Here is a 20,079-nt window from a genome sequence, read left to right as displayed (position 1 = left end):
TTTGATTCTATTTAGAAAAGTTAAGCAACTGAACAAGTGATCATCATATACTTTGGGATTATTTTTTGAAAAAATTTTATTTTTATTATTTTTTGAGACAGAGTCTGTCTCTGTTGACCAAGGTGGAGTGCAGTGGCGCAATCCTGACTCACTGCAACCTCTGCCTCCCAGGTTCCAGCGATTCTCATGCCTCAGCTTCCCGAGTAGCTGGGATTACAGGTGTGCGCTACCACACCTGGCTAATTTTTAGTAGAGACAGGATTTTACTATGTTGGTCAGGCTGGTCTCATACTCCTGGCTTCAAGGATCCTCCCACCATGGCCTCTCAAAGTGCTGGGATTACAGATGTGAGCCACTGTGCCTGGCCAGCATACACTTTGCTTAGAAAAATTACTAAAAAAGAAGCGTATTTTTAAAAAGAGGTAGACTAACTACCAGTTAGGAAACTGAAAATCTGAGAGGAAAGCTTTGCATATTAACAAACAAACATGTGGGGAAAGAAAATACAAGTAAAATACAAATGAAAGTTTTGGCTGAGCATGGTGGCTCATGCCCCTAATCCCCACAGTTTGGGAGGCCAAGGCAGGCAGATCACTTGAGGCCAGGGATTTGAGACCAGCCTGGTCAACACAGTGAAACCCCATCTCTACCAAAAAACACAAAAAATAGCCTGGCGTGGTGGTGCATGCCTGTAATTCCAGCTACTCGGGAGGCTGAGGCATGAGAATCGCTTAAGCCCAAGAGGCAGAGGTTGCAGTGAGCTGAGATTGAGTCACTGCACTCCAACCCGGGTGACAGAGGGAGACCCTGTCTCAAAAATAAAATAAAATTTTTAGTATGAAAATGTAAATGCCCTATTTTATTTGTATGTATTATACAAAGCTCTACTTAAATTATATACATGTAGTTTAAAACCTTACAAGAGCACTTATTATCAGAAAAGAAATTGTAGGCAACTTTTGTAAGATGACTTTGTATAAGAATCATCAGACCAGAACATGTAACCTGGTTACTCTAAGAGGAAATACAAGCAAGTAGTAACAAATTTCTTTTTGTAGTCATTAAAAAAAAAAATCATTTAAGAAAGAAGACATTAGAAACCACTGTAAAACGTACTAAAGAAATGACTTAAATGGTTAAAACAATATTGTAAAAGATATTTAAGCTAATGACTGCCATCTAGTGAGACAGTCATGTACTTATAGGACTTGACTACAAAACCCATGTTCCTGTTTCATTATTTTCTGAACTATTTCAGTCGCTATTTTTATTAGGGCTTAGGGAAATACATGCAAGGCATGCTTATCAAATTTGTGGCTTAAAAGAACTGAGAAAACAGCTACTGCCCTAAAGATAGAACAAGAACCTACACTTTTAGACACAGAAATCTAACAAGTTGGAGTTATTAAGAGATAACTAGCCACAATTCCATTCCTGAAAACAAAGCAAAAGAACACAGAAAGAAATCCACACCAGTAAAGAGATGGAGAGACAAAGTTCAAAGGCAATGAACAGGAAAAAGAGTTGGCAATACCTGTACGAAGTAACAATGTAATGTGGAAACCAAATCCACACAAACAGACACATCTTCAGTGGAAAATTATAAGAAAAAAATATGCTATGTTTAAAAACTGTAAGAACTGGGCCGGGTGAAGTGGTTCATGCCTGTAATCCCAGCACTTTTGGGAGGCCGTGGCGGGCGGATCACGAAGTCAGGAGATAGAGACCATCCTGGCTAACACGGTGAAACCCTGTCTCTCCTAAAAATACCAAAAAAAATTAGCCGGGCGTGGTGGCGGGTGCCTGTAGTCCCAGCTACTCGGGAGGCTGAGGCAGGAGAATGGTGTGAACCCGGGAGGCAGAGCTTGCAGTGAGCCGAGATCGCGCCACTGCACTCTGGCCTGGGCGACAGAGCGAGACTCTGTCTCAAAAACAAACAACAAACAAACAAACAACAACACAAAAAACCGTAAGAACTGACAGCCTAAAATAGAGAACACACATGGAAAACAGCTTTGACTCTCTGAAGCTGTCACAAAGAAGTGGAGTAGATAATTTTGTGTAGCTATAGGAGACAGAAACAATGGAAGGGGGTGATTAAAAGGAGACGTACTTGCATTTGGTGTCTAGAGGAACTTAGCTGAGCTGAGACAGAATGAGCTGCTTAGGCATCACTAGAGCTATGCAGTAGAGGCTGAAAGATCACTAGGCAGTTGTAAAAACTTTCCAATATTGGATAAATGACTGAATTAGATTTAAGAGTCAGCAAACTATAGGCTGTAGCCCAAATCTGATCTGCTGCTTATTTGTGTAAATAAAGGATGTATTTTATCTATGTCTACTTTCATGCTACAATAGAGTTGATCAGCTGCCACAGAGGCTGACTGGCTTTAAAGCTGAAATATTTACTATATGGTCCTTTACAGAAAAAGTTCTCCAACACCTGAATTACATAAGTAAGAAGATTTCTTCTAATTTCTCTACGCATGTCAACTTCAGAATGTAAGTTTTCTTAGAGCAATGACTGGCTGTTTATAACCTTTGTCAGAACCATATTTTTCACTGGGTGGATCCAAAAACTATGAATTTTGTAACTTTAACCACCTATCATTTATTTGTCTCCTTTCCACCTCCTCCAAAGCATATTACATGATGCATACTAATAAAACTTACTGAATTTAATTCAAATTAATTCAATTGAGTTGGGACACTTAATTAGGGATACTTTAAGGTGCTATAAAACCAAGGCTATGAATTAATAGTTTAATGATAATCACATGCTTTAGTTCTTTAAAACTTAACATTTCTAGTAACAATGTAGTAAATGGGATTATGATAAGGAAAAAATATGGCATCAGAACTCCTTTTCTTTACAGAGTAGTATAAAGGAACTAGATTTATAAGAATAAAGTTCAGATTTTTTTTCTGTTTTATTGTTTGGTTCACTCCCTAACATCAGCAAAATCATTTAAATTCTCTTTGCCCTACTGCTGAATGACAAAATCAGCTGCTAAAAATCTGACGCCTTATGCCCTCCCTCCCACTCATGGCTCCCTCTAGAAAGATAATGCAAAGGAAATATTTATCAAGTTTCTCTTGGGGTCCTCTGGGGAAAACCAGGAAATCACACCAAGTAACTTTATGAATCAGATTTTCCTTTTAGCCTATCATGATTTACTAAGATGTTGGACATGAAATACTTTTTTAGTAAGAGTGAACTACAACATATCCAACAATAAATTCATATCATGTTATAAGCCAGAGAACTTTTTGTGATGATGGAAATGCTATACAACAAGCTGGGCATGGTGGCTCACTTCTGTAGTCCCAGCTACTCAGGAAGCTGAGGCAGGAGGATGGAGTTTGAGTCCAGCCTGGGCAACATAGTAAGACCTTATCTCCTTAAAAAAAAAGGGTAGCTTTTAGCCACAAGTAATTTAAATGTGGCCAGTGAAACTGAGGAACTAAATTTTCATTTTATTTAAATTTAAATAGACACATGCAGCTAGTGCTACTCTTCTGAAGAGCAATGGTATGAATATCTTTACAGCTAATTCTCTTAAGAATTATATTAGTTGATTCACTTAGAATCTTAAACAAAAAACAGCTAGAAATGCAAGTGATGGGGATGGATGATGGTGGGGGAGAAATATCACAAAGTGTGGAATTAAATAAATATTTATTTCTAGAAAGATATGCAGTGAGTTTTTCTGTAATTATTATTAAATTTTTTTGGGGGGCTTATACGTTTACCTTTTTGTGTTGTTTGGTTTGGTTTTTGCTATAATAGGATCTTAATAAATATGTAATAATATTCAGTTCTAAACTAGGTCTATTTCATTCATAGATAGTTTTACATATTCATTTTATTTTGGTCTCAATTTGTTTCCTTAGTTCTGTAATTTTTTTTTTTTTTTTTTTGAGACAGGCTCTTGCTTTGTCACTGAGGCTGGAGTGCAGTGGGGCAATCACAGCTCACTATAACCTCAAACTGCTGGGCTCAAATGACCTCCTGCCTCAGCCTCCTGAGTAGCTGGGACTAGAGGCATGCACCACCACACCCTGTTAACTCTTCTCTTATTTTTACAGAGATGGGGTCTCATTATGTTGCCCAGGCTGGGCTCAAACTCCTGGCCTCAAGCGATCTTCCTGCCCTGGCCTCCCAAAGTGCTGGAATTACAGGCATGTAAACCTGGCCTGTAATTTTTCTTTTAATACCATTTTGTTGTTTTGTCATCTTACCTTTGAAGACCTGTGTTGCTAAATTCTTATTTTCATTGTTTTATTTCTTTAGCCAGAATACTTGCATATAATTTTCCTTGGATTACATTGTCTTAATCTTTTGTATGCAACTTTAATTCTTTTTGTGTAATTATATGTTGGTGTGATTGCCATTTCTTTATTTTGTCATGATTAACATGGGCAGCTCTCCTACAGTAAATGAACATTCTCCTTGATGTACTTATATCTCTTCCCCCTCTAAACTAGAATTTCAAGGCCTGAGTGTTATATCTGGACTTGAGGGTAGGTGGTGGGAAGGCAGGGAGGAAGGACCCTCCCCTGGAGCTCTACGTGGCTTTGTTGATTACTTGGGTTCCCTGGTCTTGTGAGATTTTGTCAAGTGTCTTGAACAAGCTACACTCCATCCAGGAAAGGATCTAGTCACATGGATCTGTGTCCCCAACTCAGCTTACAGTCCTGAAAAATGGCAGACCTCAGCAAGTTTTCTTGCTTCTGCTGAAATTCTGACATATTGTGTGATGGTAGGTATATTGTTTGATGTTGTCCAAAGGTGCTTTTTCATTCTCTTATCCATTTTTTTCCCGATTGGGAAGTATTTGGCAAACGCTCAGGATTTATCAAATCCTGAGCGTTTGTCAAATTCATCTTATTTCTCTAAATGGCTTTTAAAAGGTAGGAATGGCACTAGGATTTTATTTCTTTCCTCAACCTCCACTTTTTGAAGTTACGGCGTGAAGTTTCAAATAATCCTTTTTGAGTGATTGCTGCTTGTGATTTTGTTTGTTTCATCAAAAACTGGATTCTGTGATCCAGCTTCATTTCACATCTTTACCTGGAACTCTGGCTATACTTTTAAATAAAAGTCTTAATTGAATATGCACAATAAATATTAAAACTTGGGTAGAAGCAATCAGAAGTCAAGAGAGAGAAATGGTCACAATATTAAATAAGTAATTGCCAAGTGAATCTCATAAAATCAGACAATATTTGTAACAAAATGATCAGTTCCTCTATGGGGCTGTACCATTTGTATAAGGACTTCATACCAAAAACACTCAGTTTTTAAACAGATAGGTAAATTCTCCTTTAACTTTACTTTAGCTCCCCTGCATTTTTGACTGAATGTTATTTAAACTACATTCTTATACTCACAGGCCAAGGCTGTAGGTCATTTAGTCCCTTTTCTAATTTCTCAACATCTGGAAACTTTGTGGCTCCATCAGCATCTGCCATAAGGATCTTTTCTCCTCGAGAACTGAATATACCCTGTATTTTAAAATTTCAAGTCAAAGAAAATTGGTTAAAATTCAGGTTAAATTCAATGACATTTCAGTCTGTTCTACTTAAAATACCTAAGAGTGAAAGATGAATTATGAGATGGCTGAAGGAGGCCAGAGTTCACTGAAAACAAATTACCTGTATATTAAGAAGATCTTCTCAAATGTACCTATTGCCTATCTTCATTATTTTAAAAACTTTGTGAAGTCATACTACAAATATCTTGGAAAATACCAAGACAATAAAATAGGTTTGGACAAATTAAAGATACTCTGCATCACAAAGAATAAAAAGGAACAGTACGTATCATACATATTATATGTTTATCGTGTCATGATGCTTAAAATGAACTAGGGGTTACTTATAACCACATATAAAGAACATGTTTATAGACAGATTAAACATTCTAATATATAGATATGCTGTGAGATGTATAGGTCTTTAGTATTATTTATTATAGGATCTAAAGTTTACTAAATTAATTAAAGAAATAAAAAGTGTCAATAAAATTTAAGAATTATGCATAAATCCAAATATTATTTTATGCCATTTGCAGTATTTGAAACAGCAAAATTTATGCCATTCAATTCTGAATTGGCTGGTATTTGTGCAAATTATGGCTCCATGAGTGCATATTTCATACAGAAATAAACTGCACATCAACTTTTAATTTCTCTGGTGTATTTGACTGAATTCCTTATTTCTTACGTGCAAATATATTTATGGCTTGATACAGTAACATTGCTTTGATAACACAACATAGTGTGACTATAGATAAGACATATACAAATGTAGAGAGAAATCAGATCATTTATTCTATGGTAAAATAAGCTAACTAGTTAGTATCTATGATGTCTTTTTAATCACACCCATTAGAACAAATGCAAAAGGCTAGGTGAGATGACTCACACCTATAATCCTACCACTTTGGGAAGCTGAGGTGGAAGGATTGCTTGAGCTCAGGAGTTTGAGACCAGTCTGGGCAATACAGTGAGACTCCATCTCTACAAAAAAATTTAAAAAATTAGCCTGATATGGTGGCACATGCCTGTAGTCCCAGCTACTTGGGAAGCTGAGGTGGTAAAAAAACTGCAGCTATTAGTTTGAAATGGGGCAAAAAACCAGTAAGTGACTAATTTCAATGATGCATGATCAAACTTGTTTAAGCCTACTTTCCTGTTCTACTGTCTATGGCCTTCACTTCACTGCAGCTCCTTGAAAAGGCAGTCCACCATAGCAACTCCCATTTGTGTTTCCTCAGTAATATTTTATGCCCATTATTTCTCATGTGCCTCACTGCCTTAAGATTTCCTGGTTCTCCTTTTCTCTGTAACCTCCTCTTTGCCAGTTTAATGGCTTCAGGTTCAACTATCATCTGACGTATGTGGATGACTCACTCACATCCTCTCTCCTAGGCTATTCTGGATACCACTGCATGTTGTCTCAAACTTAATATGGCTCAGACTCAACATAACTGCCTCTTATACCAGCTCCTCCTCCAGTGTTTCATTCCTTCTATTAATGGCATCATCATCCTCCCTGTTACCCAAGGCCAGTAGTACTCATTTGACATAGTTTAGATCTGTGTCCCCTCCAAATTTCATATTGAAATGTGATCCCCAATGTTGCAGGTGGGGCCCAGTGGGAGGTGTTTGAGTCATGGGGGTGGATCCCTCATGAACAGCTTGGTGCTGTCCTTGCAATAGTGAGCAAGTTCTCATGAGATCTGGTTGTCTAAAAGTGTGTGGCACCACTGTGCCCGCTAACTTGCTCCTGTTCTCGTCATACGATGCGCCTGCTCCCACTTCGCCTTCTATCATGAGTGGAAGCTTCCTGAGGCCCTCACTAGAGGCAAATGCTGGCACCACACTTCGTATACAGCATGCAGAACCGTGAATCAATCACATCTCTTTTCTTTATACATTATCCAGTCTCAGGTATTTCTTTACAGCAATGTAGAATGGCTTAGCATGTCATTCTTGTCTCTGGTCCCAGGCCTATTCTACACCATTTTAATAGCTCTCACATTTATCCCCTCATTTTCTTCTCTTCTGTCACTATCATAATCCAAATAAATATTCATCACACCTTGCCCAATATTGCTACACTTGCTGCTGGCTGGTTAAAGTGTCACTCTGTCAATGGTAAAAAATGTAAAAGCCCCTTGTCTACAGTTTGTGACCTTAACCCACCCACCCCTCCAGCCTTATCTCCAGTGAAAACGTGGGTACCATGAGTGGGTCCTTTATTGTGGCATGTTCTTTCGCATTGCTGTGCCTTTGTTCGTGTTCCCAACTTGTAGGTGGTGAAGTCCTAACCCTCCCTAAAGACCCCTCTGGGACATCTCTGCTGCTCCCCGCAGAAGATGGTGGCACCAACATTTTGCATGTACTTCTGTTACAGCATTTACAACACTGTATGGCAATGGTCTCTCTCCTACTAAGCTGTGATATTCTTAAGGACAGAATAAATGTCTTTCATCTCAGTGTCTCTAATGAAAGTACAACGTTAGCTGAATAAAGAAACAAACGGATAGATTTAAAGCCCATCATGACATTGCGTCAATCCTACTTTGTTTCATATATCCTGTGACCCAGCCAAAGCGAATCACTGTTTCTAGTACATATCCAAAGAGTTCCTACTTCTGTCTTTTCTGGCTTTACTAAATGGTGTGCTGTTTTCTCAAGTCTTTTCTCTATAGAGTTATGAGAGAGCTTAAAAGCATGGCTTTCAGAGTGAAACTAACTGCATCCAAATCTTGACTCTACCTCTTATCATCTGCTAACGTTGGGTAATTTACTTTACCTTCTTTCCTCACTTTCCTCTCTATATAATAATTAAACTAATAGCACCCAATTCATAAGACACTGTGAGGAGGGCAACATGTGATTATTTGTATCCTGACCATTTCCCTTCTCCTTCCTGTTGAATGCGGATGTGATGGCTAGTGCTCCAGGAGTCACCCTGTGTGTGCATGAGGAAGGAGGAGTGAAATGGCAGAAGCCTGGACTTCTGATCACTGTGGAGTTGAACAAGCCCTGCACTGCCCACCTCTAGACTTCTTTTTATGAGGGAAAAATAAATAAATGAACCTCAAAGTCAATTATTTAGGTTTTCTTTCACATATCTTGATTTTTAAACTTTCAGCTTGATTCATACCTGATATGCCTCAGCTGACAGTAACCTCTTTTTTTGAAATTTCTTAGCACTTTATCTGCACGTCTCTCATAATTATAATCTTCTTTTTTACTTATGCAAATGCTTACCTTTCCTATTAGACTGCACATTTCATCAGGATAGACCCAAGTCAAATTCATCTTATTTCATGCTACCATGCATAACAGCATACCTTCATCAAGGTAAAACTTAATACAAAAAGCATTTTTTAAACTGTAAAAAACCATATAAGCTTACTATCTGCTAACTCTATCAAAGATACAGAGGTAGATGGTAACATTTTAAACTTTAAGATAAACATAAATACATAAATATGTTTTTAAATCACCCACTGTATTATAGATATGACACGTTAAAATTTGACTAAAAACATGAAGTTATTATTAAAAATGTTATCACTAACTTGAAATGCTAGTATTCAGTGAGCAAACGTACAAGTCTGCAAAAGACATTAGTCAAGATACCTTCATATTTTAGATAAAAATGTTGAAAATATGTATTACCATTCTAATTGCTCCACCTTTTCCACGATTCTTCACCAGGGTTATCACACGTACTTTGTCACTTCCATATTTCTGGCAATATTTAAAAGCTATCTGTGAAATTATATAAAAATCAGAATAAAATTAGTTTGGATTATAAGAGAATTATATAAGCTGTGTTTCTTGCTTTGGCTCAAACACTGCTATTGCAGTTTATCCCTTCTTGTGACTAGATTATACACACTGTACATTTTGATGACCTGGAGAAGCTGTAGAATTCTTGGTGCCATTGACCTACTAGGTTGAAATCATATTTCAAGGAACCACTACAGTGGGCAATGACCTTTTTTTCTTGACTCCTCTACCTAAGCTACTGAGCTGCTAAAAACCAAAACAAAACAAAACAAAAACAAAAAAACCCCCCACAAAAGCCACGTGCTATCTGACTGGTACGAACTTGTGATTGGGCCCTTAACACTGGTTAATGACTTTTGTATTTGTTCTGGTCTGCAATCGATCTTATTCCCCAGAGAGGCTGTTTGTATCCTGACCATTTCTCCCGAATCTTTTCACTCAAATTCCTCTCTCTCAGCAGTAAATTCTCTTCTAAATCTTCAATCTCTTCCTCTCTGCTGGCTCCACAGCCTCAGACTTGCTCAAGCTGCCAGCATCCTAAAAACTTTCCTTTGACTTCACTATTTTCTCAAGCTACGGCCATTATTCTGCTTTATAATCAAAGTTGTGAGATAGTGATCTATATTTGCCACCTGCATTTCATCACCCATTTATTTTTCAGTCCATTGTAGTATGGCTCATGTCCTTTGCTCTTCCACATCCCCTTTCCTTGTAACCTTAGCCCATCAGGTACCCTCTCCTTTGACAACCATCTCTACAGGCAGCTGTAAAGTTGCTCTCATCTGGCCTTTGCCCTCCTCTACTGTTCCTAAGTTTTCACCACTAACTCCTTTTGCTTGGCTTGCTCCTTAAATGCTGATAATCCGCACAAGGACCGACTCTACACTGCACACGCAGCTAATGGGAAACCCCGGCCATCTTCTCTTCTCAACATAAAAGCTCACTGGGAGTCATTGCATGGGCTTAATTACAGCTTATATTTATGAATCTCACATGTCTGTTTAGAGCCCAGACTCTTCTCTCCTGTGTCACCTAGTTATATATTGGATAAATAAAAACTCCAGAATTTCATTCATCTCCTCCTCCCAACTCTTGCTCAGTCTATATTCCTTGCTGCAGCAAATGGCATCACTATCTACTAAGTTGCTCAAATTGAAAGCCTGAGAATCATCTTCCATTTCTATCACCCATCACAATTCATTGGCTACTATAACTCACTGACTGATTTGTAAAATCCCTCTCAAATCCATGCTATCCTCACATCTTCCTGACCTAGTTCAGGGCCTTATCCCCTAAAGTCTCCACATCTCTACCCTGACTCCCCAATTCATTCCTAAAGTTATATGAGTAGCCTTTCTAATATGGAAATCAGTTCACATAAGCCCTGTTCAAACACCCTCAATGATGACCTATGGCTTCTAAGCATCACATATGAGTTCCTTATCATAGCATAGGAGATCGTTTGTGATTCAGCCTTCACCTTTTTAGCCAGCTTCTGAGGCTGTGAACATTAGCAGTATTTGAGGTTTCCAGACCATACCATGGTCTTAAACTTGTATGCCTTTTCTCAGAATACTGTCTTCAGCTTCCTCACCTGTCAGGCCAGCTTAAGACTCAGCCAAACACCATTTCTCTTTTCTAGCCTCCATGCCCATCCCCACCTTCCCCCGGGAAAAGGAAAAGTATAATTCTAATAGCAATATGTACTACTAAAGCATTTTCTCATTCAACTATTACTTTACTCATCACATAATGCAACTGTAAATGTCAGCTACTTAAAGGCAAAGATTTTTATTTCTGGTATCTGACACATAGCTGAAATCTATCAGTTTCAATGAGCAAATGCAGCCACGGACCTGTGTACACACTCGTGTTGCAGCACTGTTAACTAGCTGCCAAACCAGCAAACAGTGCCTCCTTCTTTGCTGTTATGGCCCCAATAATGCATGGTGATAACTGTGAAGCCCTAGGGGATGAACCATGATTGGTCTAACTCCTCTTTGCTGAGTACTTTTGCAGCCTCCCTGCAGGCTTTGGTGGTCATGTCACTAAGTTCCAGCTTGTGAACTTTGGGTGTGGGCTTTACTAGAGGGAGGGGTGAGGACTTCTGATAAAGATTTTCATTCCTAGTTAAAAAGGAGAGATGCATGCAGAGATGATTCCTTTTTTTTTTTTTTTTTTTTTTTTTTTTGTGACACAGGGTCTTGCTCTGTTACCCAGGCTGGAGTGCAGTGGTGCAATCATAGCTCACTGCAACCTTGAACTCTTGGGCTCCAGCAATCCTCCTACCCTCCCACCTTGGCCTCCCAAAGTGTTGGGATTACAGGCATGAGCCACCATGCCCAGCCCAGAGATGATTCTTAAAGTCCTGGCTGTCCCTTACTACTCCAGGACATGTAATATTTGCAGCTGTGGCCATTTTGTGATGAAGGAATGCGTGAGACTGAAAATGATATGGATCCAGCAACCTGATCCTGTTTAAATGCTAAGCCAACTCTGGAATCAACTATTTCTAGACTTCCTGGCAGATGAGATAATGAAACGTCTTTATTATCTAAGCCACTCTATGATATAGTTCCTAATTGATAAAAATATCTAACACATAGTGCTCTAATTATTTGATGCATATTTCCAGTATTATTAATAGATGTGAACTCCTTCAAGGCAGAAAGTGGTCTTTACATCTTTGTATTTTAGTACCAGTCAGAATTCTCGACTCCTGCTTAACAGATGAAGAAACGTCTGTTCAAAGAACAGTTATTTGTGCTGTAGATGTTTACTCTGGAATGGCACAATACTTGAGACTCCAAAACCAAGAGGATAAAATCATTGTATAAGTAGCTAAGTGAACTAATAAGACTTTACTATGTTAGGATGAAAAGCTCCCTCTAAAGAGTATGGTATCTAGCTTCAAGGAATATAACATTGTTGAAGCCACACCTGTTTGGAATGGATGCACACTGAAGCTTTACAGCATGGCCTTTAGTATACAGGGCAGCAGCTGTCACTCGGCCATGATTTGTGAACTGAGTTCCTACTGAGTGCCTACTCGCCTTTTTGATACATTGTTTGAGGACATAATAAACATCACTGTACAACTGCAGTATTCTCTTTTACTATACTTTGTGCCCCCTTAGTCTGAAACGCCTCAAGAACAAGAGCCGTATCTAAAATTTCCTTCCTACAGCCCTCAGACTGTAAGACATTAACAGGGAATCTACAAATACTTAACTTAGCGAAAACTGGTTTGTTTTAAATAAAAACTTCTACTAAATATAATTTCAACTTTCTACTTCCTCCCAACCTTGGGAGCAGTGGGGCCAATTGCTAACCCCTCCCTTGCTTGTCCTCCCTGGGAGGGCATTCCTGATCCTTCCAGCAGAGCAGCTGGCCACTCACAGGTCAAGGGCCACCAAAAAAGTGCTCCTCAGGAGAAGATGCACAGACTCAGCTGGGTCTAGGCTACCTCTCTAATCTCAACAGCAAGTGTCCAATGTTGCTTTCCATGCCATTCCCTTCATGTATCACCAAACCACTGAGATGGCTTGTGTTCATAAGTTTCACATCATACTATTCAAAGTGCAGCACTTACCCTTCCCAAGCCAGATCCTGCCAATGCTCTCTGTGCATGTGAAAGGACACACCTGATTCCCAGGGGCTGGTATGAAGGCAGCTTTCTATCAGCGTGACTGCTTTAGAAATTATAAGGCAAGATGGAGCATAAAGAAACTGTGCTTAGGGAAAAAGGAAGCACAAATTGGTAGGCAACGAAGGTTCCTACCCTAAAGGCCAGGAGGAACTGTGCGTGGGCATGTTTCTTCCCTATCTGGCGATCTTCAAAGCTTCCCTGGTCTTATGGAGAAGTTCCATAAATGAAATCTGTTTTTTCTGCTATCTACACTATAACAATGGAGAGCGTTAGGCACAGCTTTAGGGTCCCCTGGTGAATGAAGTGAGATTTCACATGTGCAAAATTATTCTCTATTTTCTATCTATTGTCAATTCTAAAAGCAAGTGTATTTACCTTTGAGGTCTGATCTTTACTGCCATCATCAACTACTATCACTTCATAAGTGAATGCAGGATCTCGTTTCTGCAAGAAACAAAAATAAAATAATACAATTTGGCATAACTGCCATAAAGTATTCTAATAAAATCACCAATAATTTAAAAAACAACTGCTTTAGTGTTGATACATATAAATTTGAATATAAATATTAGTGCACAAACCGCACAGAATAAAAAGGCTAAATAAAAAAAGAGAGAGAGATCCTGGGTAGAGGTGGAGAGTGAATATTGACTCAATCTCTCCATGTCACCTTGCTGTTCCCCGGTCTGCCCTGTAACTTGGTGGTGGAAGAAGCCAGGTACTTGTGGTGCTACAGCACATTTGAGAGGGTACAGGTGTGTAAAAAAAAAGCTCCTGAGGTTTGAAGTCAGAGAGGGCAGATTCCAGCTTGGCAGCAGCATTTCTTAGCCTAATGACCTTGGGCAACTTAACTTTTTGGGCCTATTTTCTGATTAAAAAAAGAGAACAGAAAAACCTACTCTATGTGGTTGGTATGAAGATTACATGTAATTGAAGAGGTGGAAGCCTCATACATATTAAGGGCTCAATTCCTTTCTTCTTTTCTCTAAATTGAATGTTTGGAGTTGGTAATAAGGTAATACAGCCCTTTCTCTTTCAGGGAATCTTCTATTTCCCCTTTATAGAAAAAATCTAAAAGCAAAGTAAATCAAAACAATTTTTTTTTTTTAAAAAAGAACTCACTTAATTCTTAATCCCTCCAAGGGGATTCCAATGGTAGCTAATGTTACAAAAGAAGGTTGTGTATTATTTCTCTTCTCCTTATGTAGGGAAAACAGGAAGAAAATGTGAGGGGAGACTCTTGACAATATTGAAGAAACACAAAAGAATTTCAATGTAAGTGTGTCTTTTAAAAATATCTTTTTTCTGTTCATTCAGACTTAGTTTTTCTGTTTATTCAAACTCAGTTAACCAAAAAATAAAAAAAGAGAGAAGAGAATAAAAGTTAACAGCAAAAACAACAATACACCTTTTCTTACAAGTCACAAAAGTAAAAACAGCATTGTGGCATCATACAAAGTCTGCAGACATACACTGTCACTCAATTTTAAATATATGATCAAGCAAGACAGGATAAAAATGGGTAGGAGGGTACAGAAACAGAAATTTTGGCTTCCTGGTTTGTCCTGGGTCACCCACCTGCCTCTGGAGGTAGCATGCTACGTGCCGGGCTTACGGGTAGCAACAAGCAAGCAGCAGGTGGCCCAGCGATCGGGGTGCTGCCAGGACTGCCTCTCACAGTGCATCTAGCTTGGGGTCCACAATTGGTGACCTGGTCTAATTTTAATTGGAGATATCATATTAAAAGAGAAAACATGATACCTGTCTCTTCTCTAGATAGCTCAGAGCTTCATCCATCATCACAGGCACTTAAAGAAAAAAATATATTAAAAATCGCTTTTGAAAATGATTTTCCAAGCCCGGCACATTCAGCTTACATACAGAAAAAAGTCCCAATAATCTAACAAGCCCCTCTGGTACTCTCCCAATGGTCATTCCCATCTGGAATCCTGCCTTCCGTCCACAATGTGCTTATTACCTCTCTAGAACATTCCAGTCCCGCTGCTTCATGACACTGCTCCTATTCATGAGAGCAAATATTCACTTCTCTCTCTGCCAAACTACAACAATTATCAACTGTGTGCTCAACACAGCCCACATCTATTAATGTTTTGGCAAAGACAGGGAAGTCAAATACTTTAAATTTCCTTTTCTTTTCCAAACTACCCTTTACCAAAAAAATCAAAACAGGGCTTACACCGTTTTTCTTCATTGTATGAAGGCACAACGACAGAAAGTTGTTTGGTAGGTGAGTCCCATATGCTGGGTAAAGTTTCTTTCTGGCCTTTGGCATTTAAGAAGAACTTCTCTTCTTCATGTTGATGGAGTGCTGGCATTTTGGTAGCAGTTATAAATGCAACGATGGAAATCTAAAAGCAGACATACATGTCTTTTACAAAACAGAAATTATGTTTTGCTGACTTTTCTGTATTTATGTTAGAATACATCATCTACTTTTCTTTTAGCTGAATATTCACTCTCAGGTTTTAGTTCATTAACAATGGTCTAGAGGTGACTCCAAAATTAGACAATAGTGAGGCCCCTATTTATGAACGAATTACTGTCCTTTTTACCATCAGTAAGGTGCTGATGCCTTAGGAGGCTCCGTCTCTTCCCAGTCATCATTCCCCAGGCCTCCACCATTCCAGCTACAATAAAAGTCAGTCACTACAGGAAGACCAGTCTACTCTTAGGTGACCTAAACCCCCGATCCTTGGCGTGTCTACATGCATAGAGACAAACACACACACATAGAGAGACACACACATACAGTAAGGTCCTGTCTCTACTTGGAATGTATATGTGACGGGACAAGTCCATTTTGCAGTTGGAACATGCGGGGTGAGGGCACACTTTCCATCCAGGACCAGACAGACCCAAGATATAAAAGGAAGATTCCCCAGACTACCAAGTAGGGACCAACAATGTTTAAGAATATGTTTTTGACACTTAACTCGAATTTGAATTCAGAATACAGCATTTACTGAAGTATCTAACTTACAGGCTCCCTTCCATATGCACTTGGGAGCTAAGCTTTGGAAATAACCATTGTTTTTACATTGTTTCCATTGGTACACTTTCTGCTTTCAAAACAGTCTATAAATTTTTGGAATGCTACTCATTTGTAATTTAATGATCAATTTGAAGACATTATCAAATTGTTATTGTCATCAGCTCCTGAGGCTTGATCTTTGAGGTCTGATCTTTACTGCCATCATCAACTACTATCACTTCATAGATTATAAGATTCTAATCAAAGATTATCAAAGATTATAAGGGCTGTGCTGAAAGGACAAAGTAGTCAACCTGAAGGGGCTCTCAGTGGCCTATGATGCAAGAATCTGATCATTCTTCCACCTCCCCCCTGCCAAAAAAAAATTATTGCAATGGATCAAACCATGAAAAATACTGTAAATCATAAATTCACAATGACACTAAAAACAAAAACTGGGTAGGATGCAAGAACCATCTCATTTCAAAAATTTGCCTTTTGTATTTTATATGTATGAAAGGCATTTTAGGGTAAATGAATAGCTGAGGATGAGATTTCTTTCATTACAAAACTCTAGGTAATAAATGAAGGATACAATAGGAATATTTCACTTTGCAACCCACGATGAAATAAAGCATTTAGGTAATGATCCTCAATGACTACTAAAACCATTAGGCTGATGACAAACTTTATAAACTGGTGGGTCTGGCTGGCAACATTTGAAATCACAGATCCATCTTAACACCAGAGACAAATGGCCATTACATGACTCCTGATGAGACACGAGAGAAAGGAAGAAGCATCACTCACAATTTTTTCTTGATTAAAAAACACATCAAGTATGTATCTGATCAGGTCTCTCGATCCTAACTACCAGTTTATAGAAAATTTGAGATAGAAGATGTTAAAAGGCATTAAGGGGATGCAATCAAAGAAATCCAAATTGTGAGAAGTTCTACAGGACAAATGATCATATTAAAGACAAGGAAAAAGGCGGGGCGCAGTGGCTCATGTCTGTAATCCCAGAAGTTTGGGAGGCCGAGGAGGGCAGATCACCTGAGGTCAGGAGTTCGAGACCAGCCTGGCCAACATCGTGAAACCCCATCTCTACTAAAAGTACAAAAATTAACCGGGAGTGGTGGTAAGCGCCTGTAATCCCAGCTACTCAGGAAGCTGAGGCAGGAGGAGAATTGCTTGAGATTGCTTGAGGGCGGAGGTTGCAGTGAGCCAGGATCATGCCACTGCACTCCAGCCTGGGCAACAAGAGCCAGACTCCGTCTCAAAAAAAAAAAAAAAAAAGACAAGGAAAAGAAAAAAAGGGGGAGGAGAAACTGTCAACCGATAAAGAGACTCAAGATATCAACGGAGTACAATGTGTGGCACTTGTTTGGATCCTGATTGGAACAGACAGACATATATACTGAGACATATATGAGATAAATGAGGGCAAGTGAACTGAGGGGGCATTTGAAATCACAGAATAAACTTAAATCTGTGACCATTTTATTGTGTATTTTAAAAAGAAGGGGCTTATCTGTTAGAAATAAATGCTGAGGATTTAAAGATAAAATGTCTTCGAGTTGTTTTAAAATAATTCAGAAAGGAGGTGAGATTGTGAGAAAGTAAGAATGGAAAGTGGATACATATGAAGATAGGATGAGGTTTTGAAAAATTATTTTTTTAATGATTTATTGCTCTGGCATTTAAAAAACCTAAGTTTCACTAGTTGTGTAACATTTGAGTACACGAGCTCATTTCTCCAACATGTTTCCTCACCAGTAAAATAATGCTAATGATAACATATATATCACAGTGTTATTTTAAAGATTTAATAACTCCTATTAAACCGAGTGCAACACAACATATAGTAAGTACTACAATCAATAAATGGTAGCTCTTATCACTTCAAGCTAGCGGGAACAAATACCGTCAGTACAAGCCCATAAAATCTGTGCAAAAGACCCAAAGTAAGGCAGCTTCAATCTAAGAATGTGTGAATCCACTCCCCGCCCGCACCGCGCCAAAAATAAATAAATAAATAAATAAATAAATAAATCCTGGTTTGCTCAAAAACTTGAAAAAACAAAAAAAGCCCTAAACCCTGAAATCTCCACTAGTTAGGGCAAGAGAGGACTCCTCTCTCACCCAGATACTATCAACAAAGAAGTAAGGATGCATTACATTTTATCTAAACTGTAAATTTATACATCCTCTGGAAAGATGGCAGAGTGGCCTTCCTGGCAGTGCTGTCTAGGTGGCTAATCTGAATGTCAAGGAAGCTGAAATCCTCTCCACTTACTAACTAGAGGGCAGGCTCATTCCAAGGTGTGCGGGAGACAGTTCGTCAATTTTCTACCACTTAACAATCAGCAAATGTTTACAATGTTTTTGTGTTTCGAAAGCAAGGGCAAAGACAATCGAGTTTGAATTCTATTGTCCTGCCTTGTTTAGGGGCAGTAGATTTAGGGTGCTTAATTCTGGGACACAATGCGCCCCCGACAAGAGGCCTGAGGCCTGTCTTTCTCGCTCACCCTGCGTCCCTAGTGGGTCTCATCAATCCACGGATTTATTCCCATTTGTAACAGATGGCTGCCGTCAGGGCTCCGTCACCCCTATTTGCTTAACCCCATCAGCGAAGGGGGCAGGCTAGGGAGCACACCCCTTCTGGGGGCTCGAGATCTCCCTGGGCGGAGCAGAACTGCAGCGGCTGCAGGTCCCGGAGAGTCTGGGAGAGGTCGAGGCTGACAGAGCAGGTGGGTAGGGGGCGCGGGCGCCAGGGGCGATGGAAGCGGCGACGATGCCAGGCCGGGTGGGTGCGCTCCAGTGTGAAAAAACTTACAAGTCTCTGAGCACACAAAGAGATAAGATCCCAAGGGAAAATCAACCGAAGAAAAGGAGAGTGAAACTCCAGGAAAGGAAGCTCCGAGGTCAGGAATTTGGGGGAAGCTGGGGGAAAAAGGGACTTGTCCGAGAACGGGTAGCGCGGAGGAGGGGACGCCTAAGGAGACGCACTCTCCAGGAGAGCGGTAAGCCCCGGTCTGCGCGGGTTCCCATCCCTGTTCTTACCAGTACGAAGGCTGCGGCCGCCAGCGCCGCGCCGAGCACCGCCAGCTGCAGCAGAAGCGGAGCCATCCTCCATGCCGGGGCCGTCCGCCCAATCCCGCACCTACACACAAGCGGAAGCGCGCCCGCGCGACCCGGCCCCGCCGTCAGAGAGGTCGCGCCCGCTGGCCGCAGCGCCCCCGCGTGGCGAGGCGGAGAAAACGCCGCTCTCGTGCTCTCGTGCCCTCGGCGCCCAGTCGGTGGAGAGGAACGCTAGGTTCCATAGCAGGGCGCCAGGTTTAGCAAGTATGCAAGACGTCTACTTCATTTGAATTTCAGATAAAATAAACTAATCGTGTTTTTAACAGCCTTATTAAGATAGCCACATACCATACAACTCATCCAGTTAAAGGTTTCTGGTTTATTACATTAGTTTTTATAAACTGTGGTAAAATAAAAAGTTGCCATTTTAATCATTTTAAGTTTACAATAGTGAGTGGCATTAATTACATACACAATACTGTGCAACCATCACCACTATCTATCTGTAAAGCCTTCCCAGCTCCCTCCAGGTTCTGGCAACAACTAATTGCATGCTCTATTTGGGGTATACTCATGCTAAAAACAAAACAAAACAAAAAACAAACCACGCTGTGTTTATCAGACATTCAAATTTAACGTGGTATCCTGTATTTTATCTGGTAACCCCACCTAGGAGGGAGATGGCAGCCCTGAGCACGACACAGTCTCCAACACAAGGTAATGCTTAGGAGCCCTCAGCTCCGGGACCTGCAGAGCACAACGTGGTGCGGACAATGAACGCATAGGAAGTTCAGGTTTCTCGGCCGAGCGCGGTGGCTCACGCCTGTAATCCCAACACTTTGGGAGGCCGAGGCGGGCGGATCACAAGGTCAGGAGATCGAGACCATCCTGGCTAACACAGTGAAACCCCGTCTCTACTAGAAATACAACAAAATTAGCGGGGCGCGGTGGCGGGCGTCTGTAGTCCCAGCTACTCGGGAGGCTGAGGCAGGAGAATGGCGTGAACCCTGGAGGCGGAGCTTACAGTGAGCCGAGGTCGC

At 40.1% G+C, this 20,079-nt stretch overlaps 1 protein-coding gene across 2 annotated transcripts in view; it reads right to left on the bottom strand.

The window, feature by feature from the left end:
- ALG5 (ALG5 dolichyl-phosphate beta-glucosyltransferase) overlaps window positions 1-19,249 on the bottom strand; it is a 49,407-nt gene extending 30,158 nt beyond the window's left edge. The window contains exons 1-6 of one of the 2 annotated variants that reach the window (XM_003270284.3): window positions 19,022-19,249; window positions 15,161-15,332; window positions 14,725-14,771; window positions 13,339-13,407; window positions 9,201-9,293; window positions 5,395-5,508 (exon numbers count right to left, since the gene is read on the bottom strand). In XM_003270284.3, coding sequence (XP_003270332.1) covers window positions 5,395-5,508; window positions 9,201-9,293; window positions 13,339-13,407; window positions 14,725-14,771; window positions 15,161-15,332; window positions 19,022-19,087 — 561 coding nt within the window. In that variant the 5' untranslated portion in view covers window positions 19,088-19,249. The remainder of the gene's footprint in view (window positions 1-5,394; window positions 5,509-9,200; window positions 9,294-13,338; window positions 13,408-14,724; window positions 14,772-15,160; window positions 15,333-19,021) is intronic. The other variant, XM_030818516.1, reaches the window with a different exon arrangement.
- Window positions 19,250-20,079: the final 830 nt, after the last annotated feature.

The sequence above is a fragment of the Nomascus leucogenys genome, chromosome 9 (assembly GCF_006542625.1).
Source record: "Nomascus leucogenys isolate Asia chromosome 9, Asia_NLE_v1, whole genome shotgun sequence".
NCBI lineage: Eukaryota > Metazoa > Chordata > Mammalia > Primates > Hylobatidae > Nomascus > Nomascus leucogenys.
This window is presented reverse-complemented; position numbering and strand designations above follow the sequence as displayed.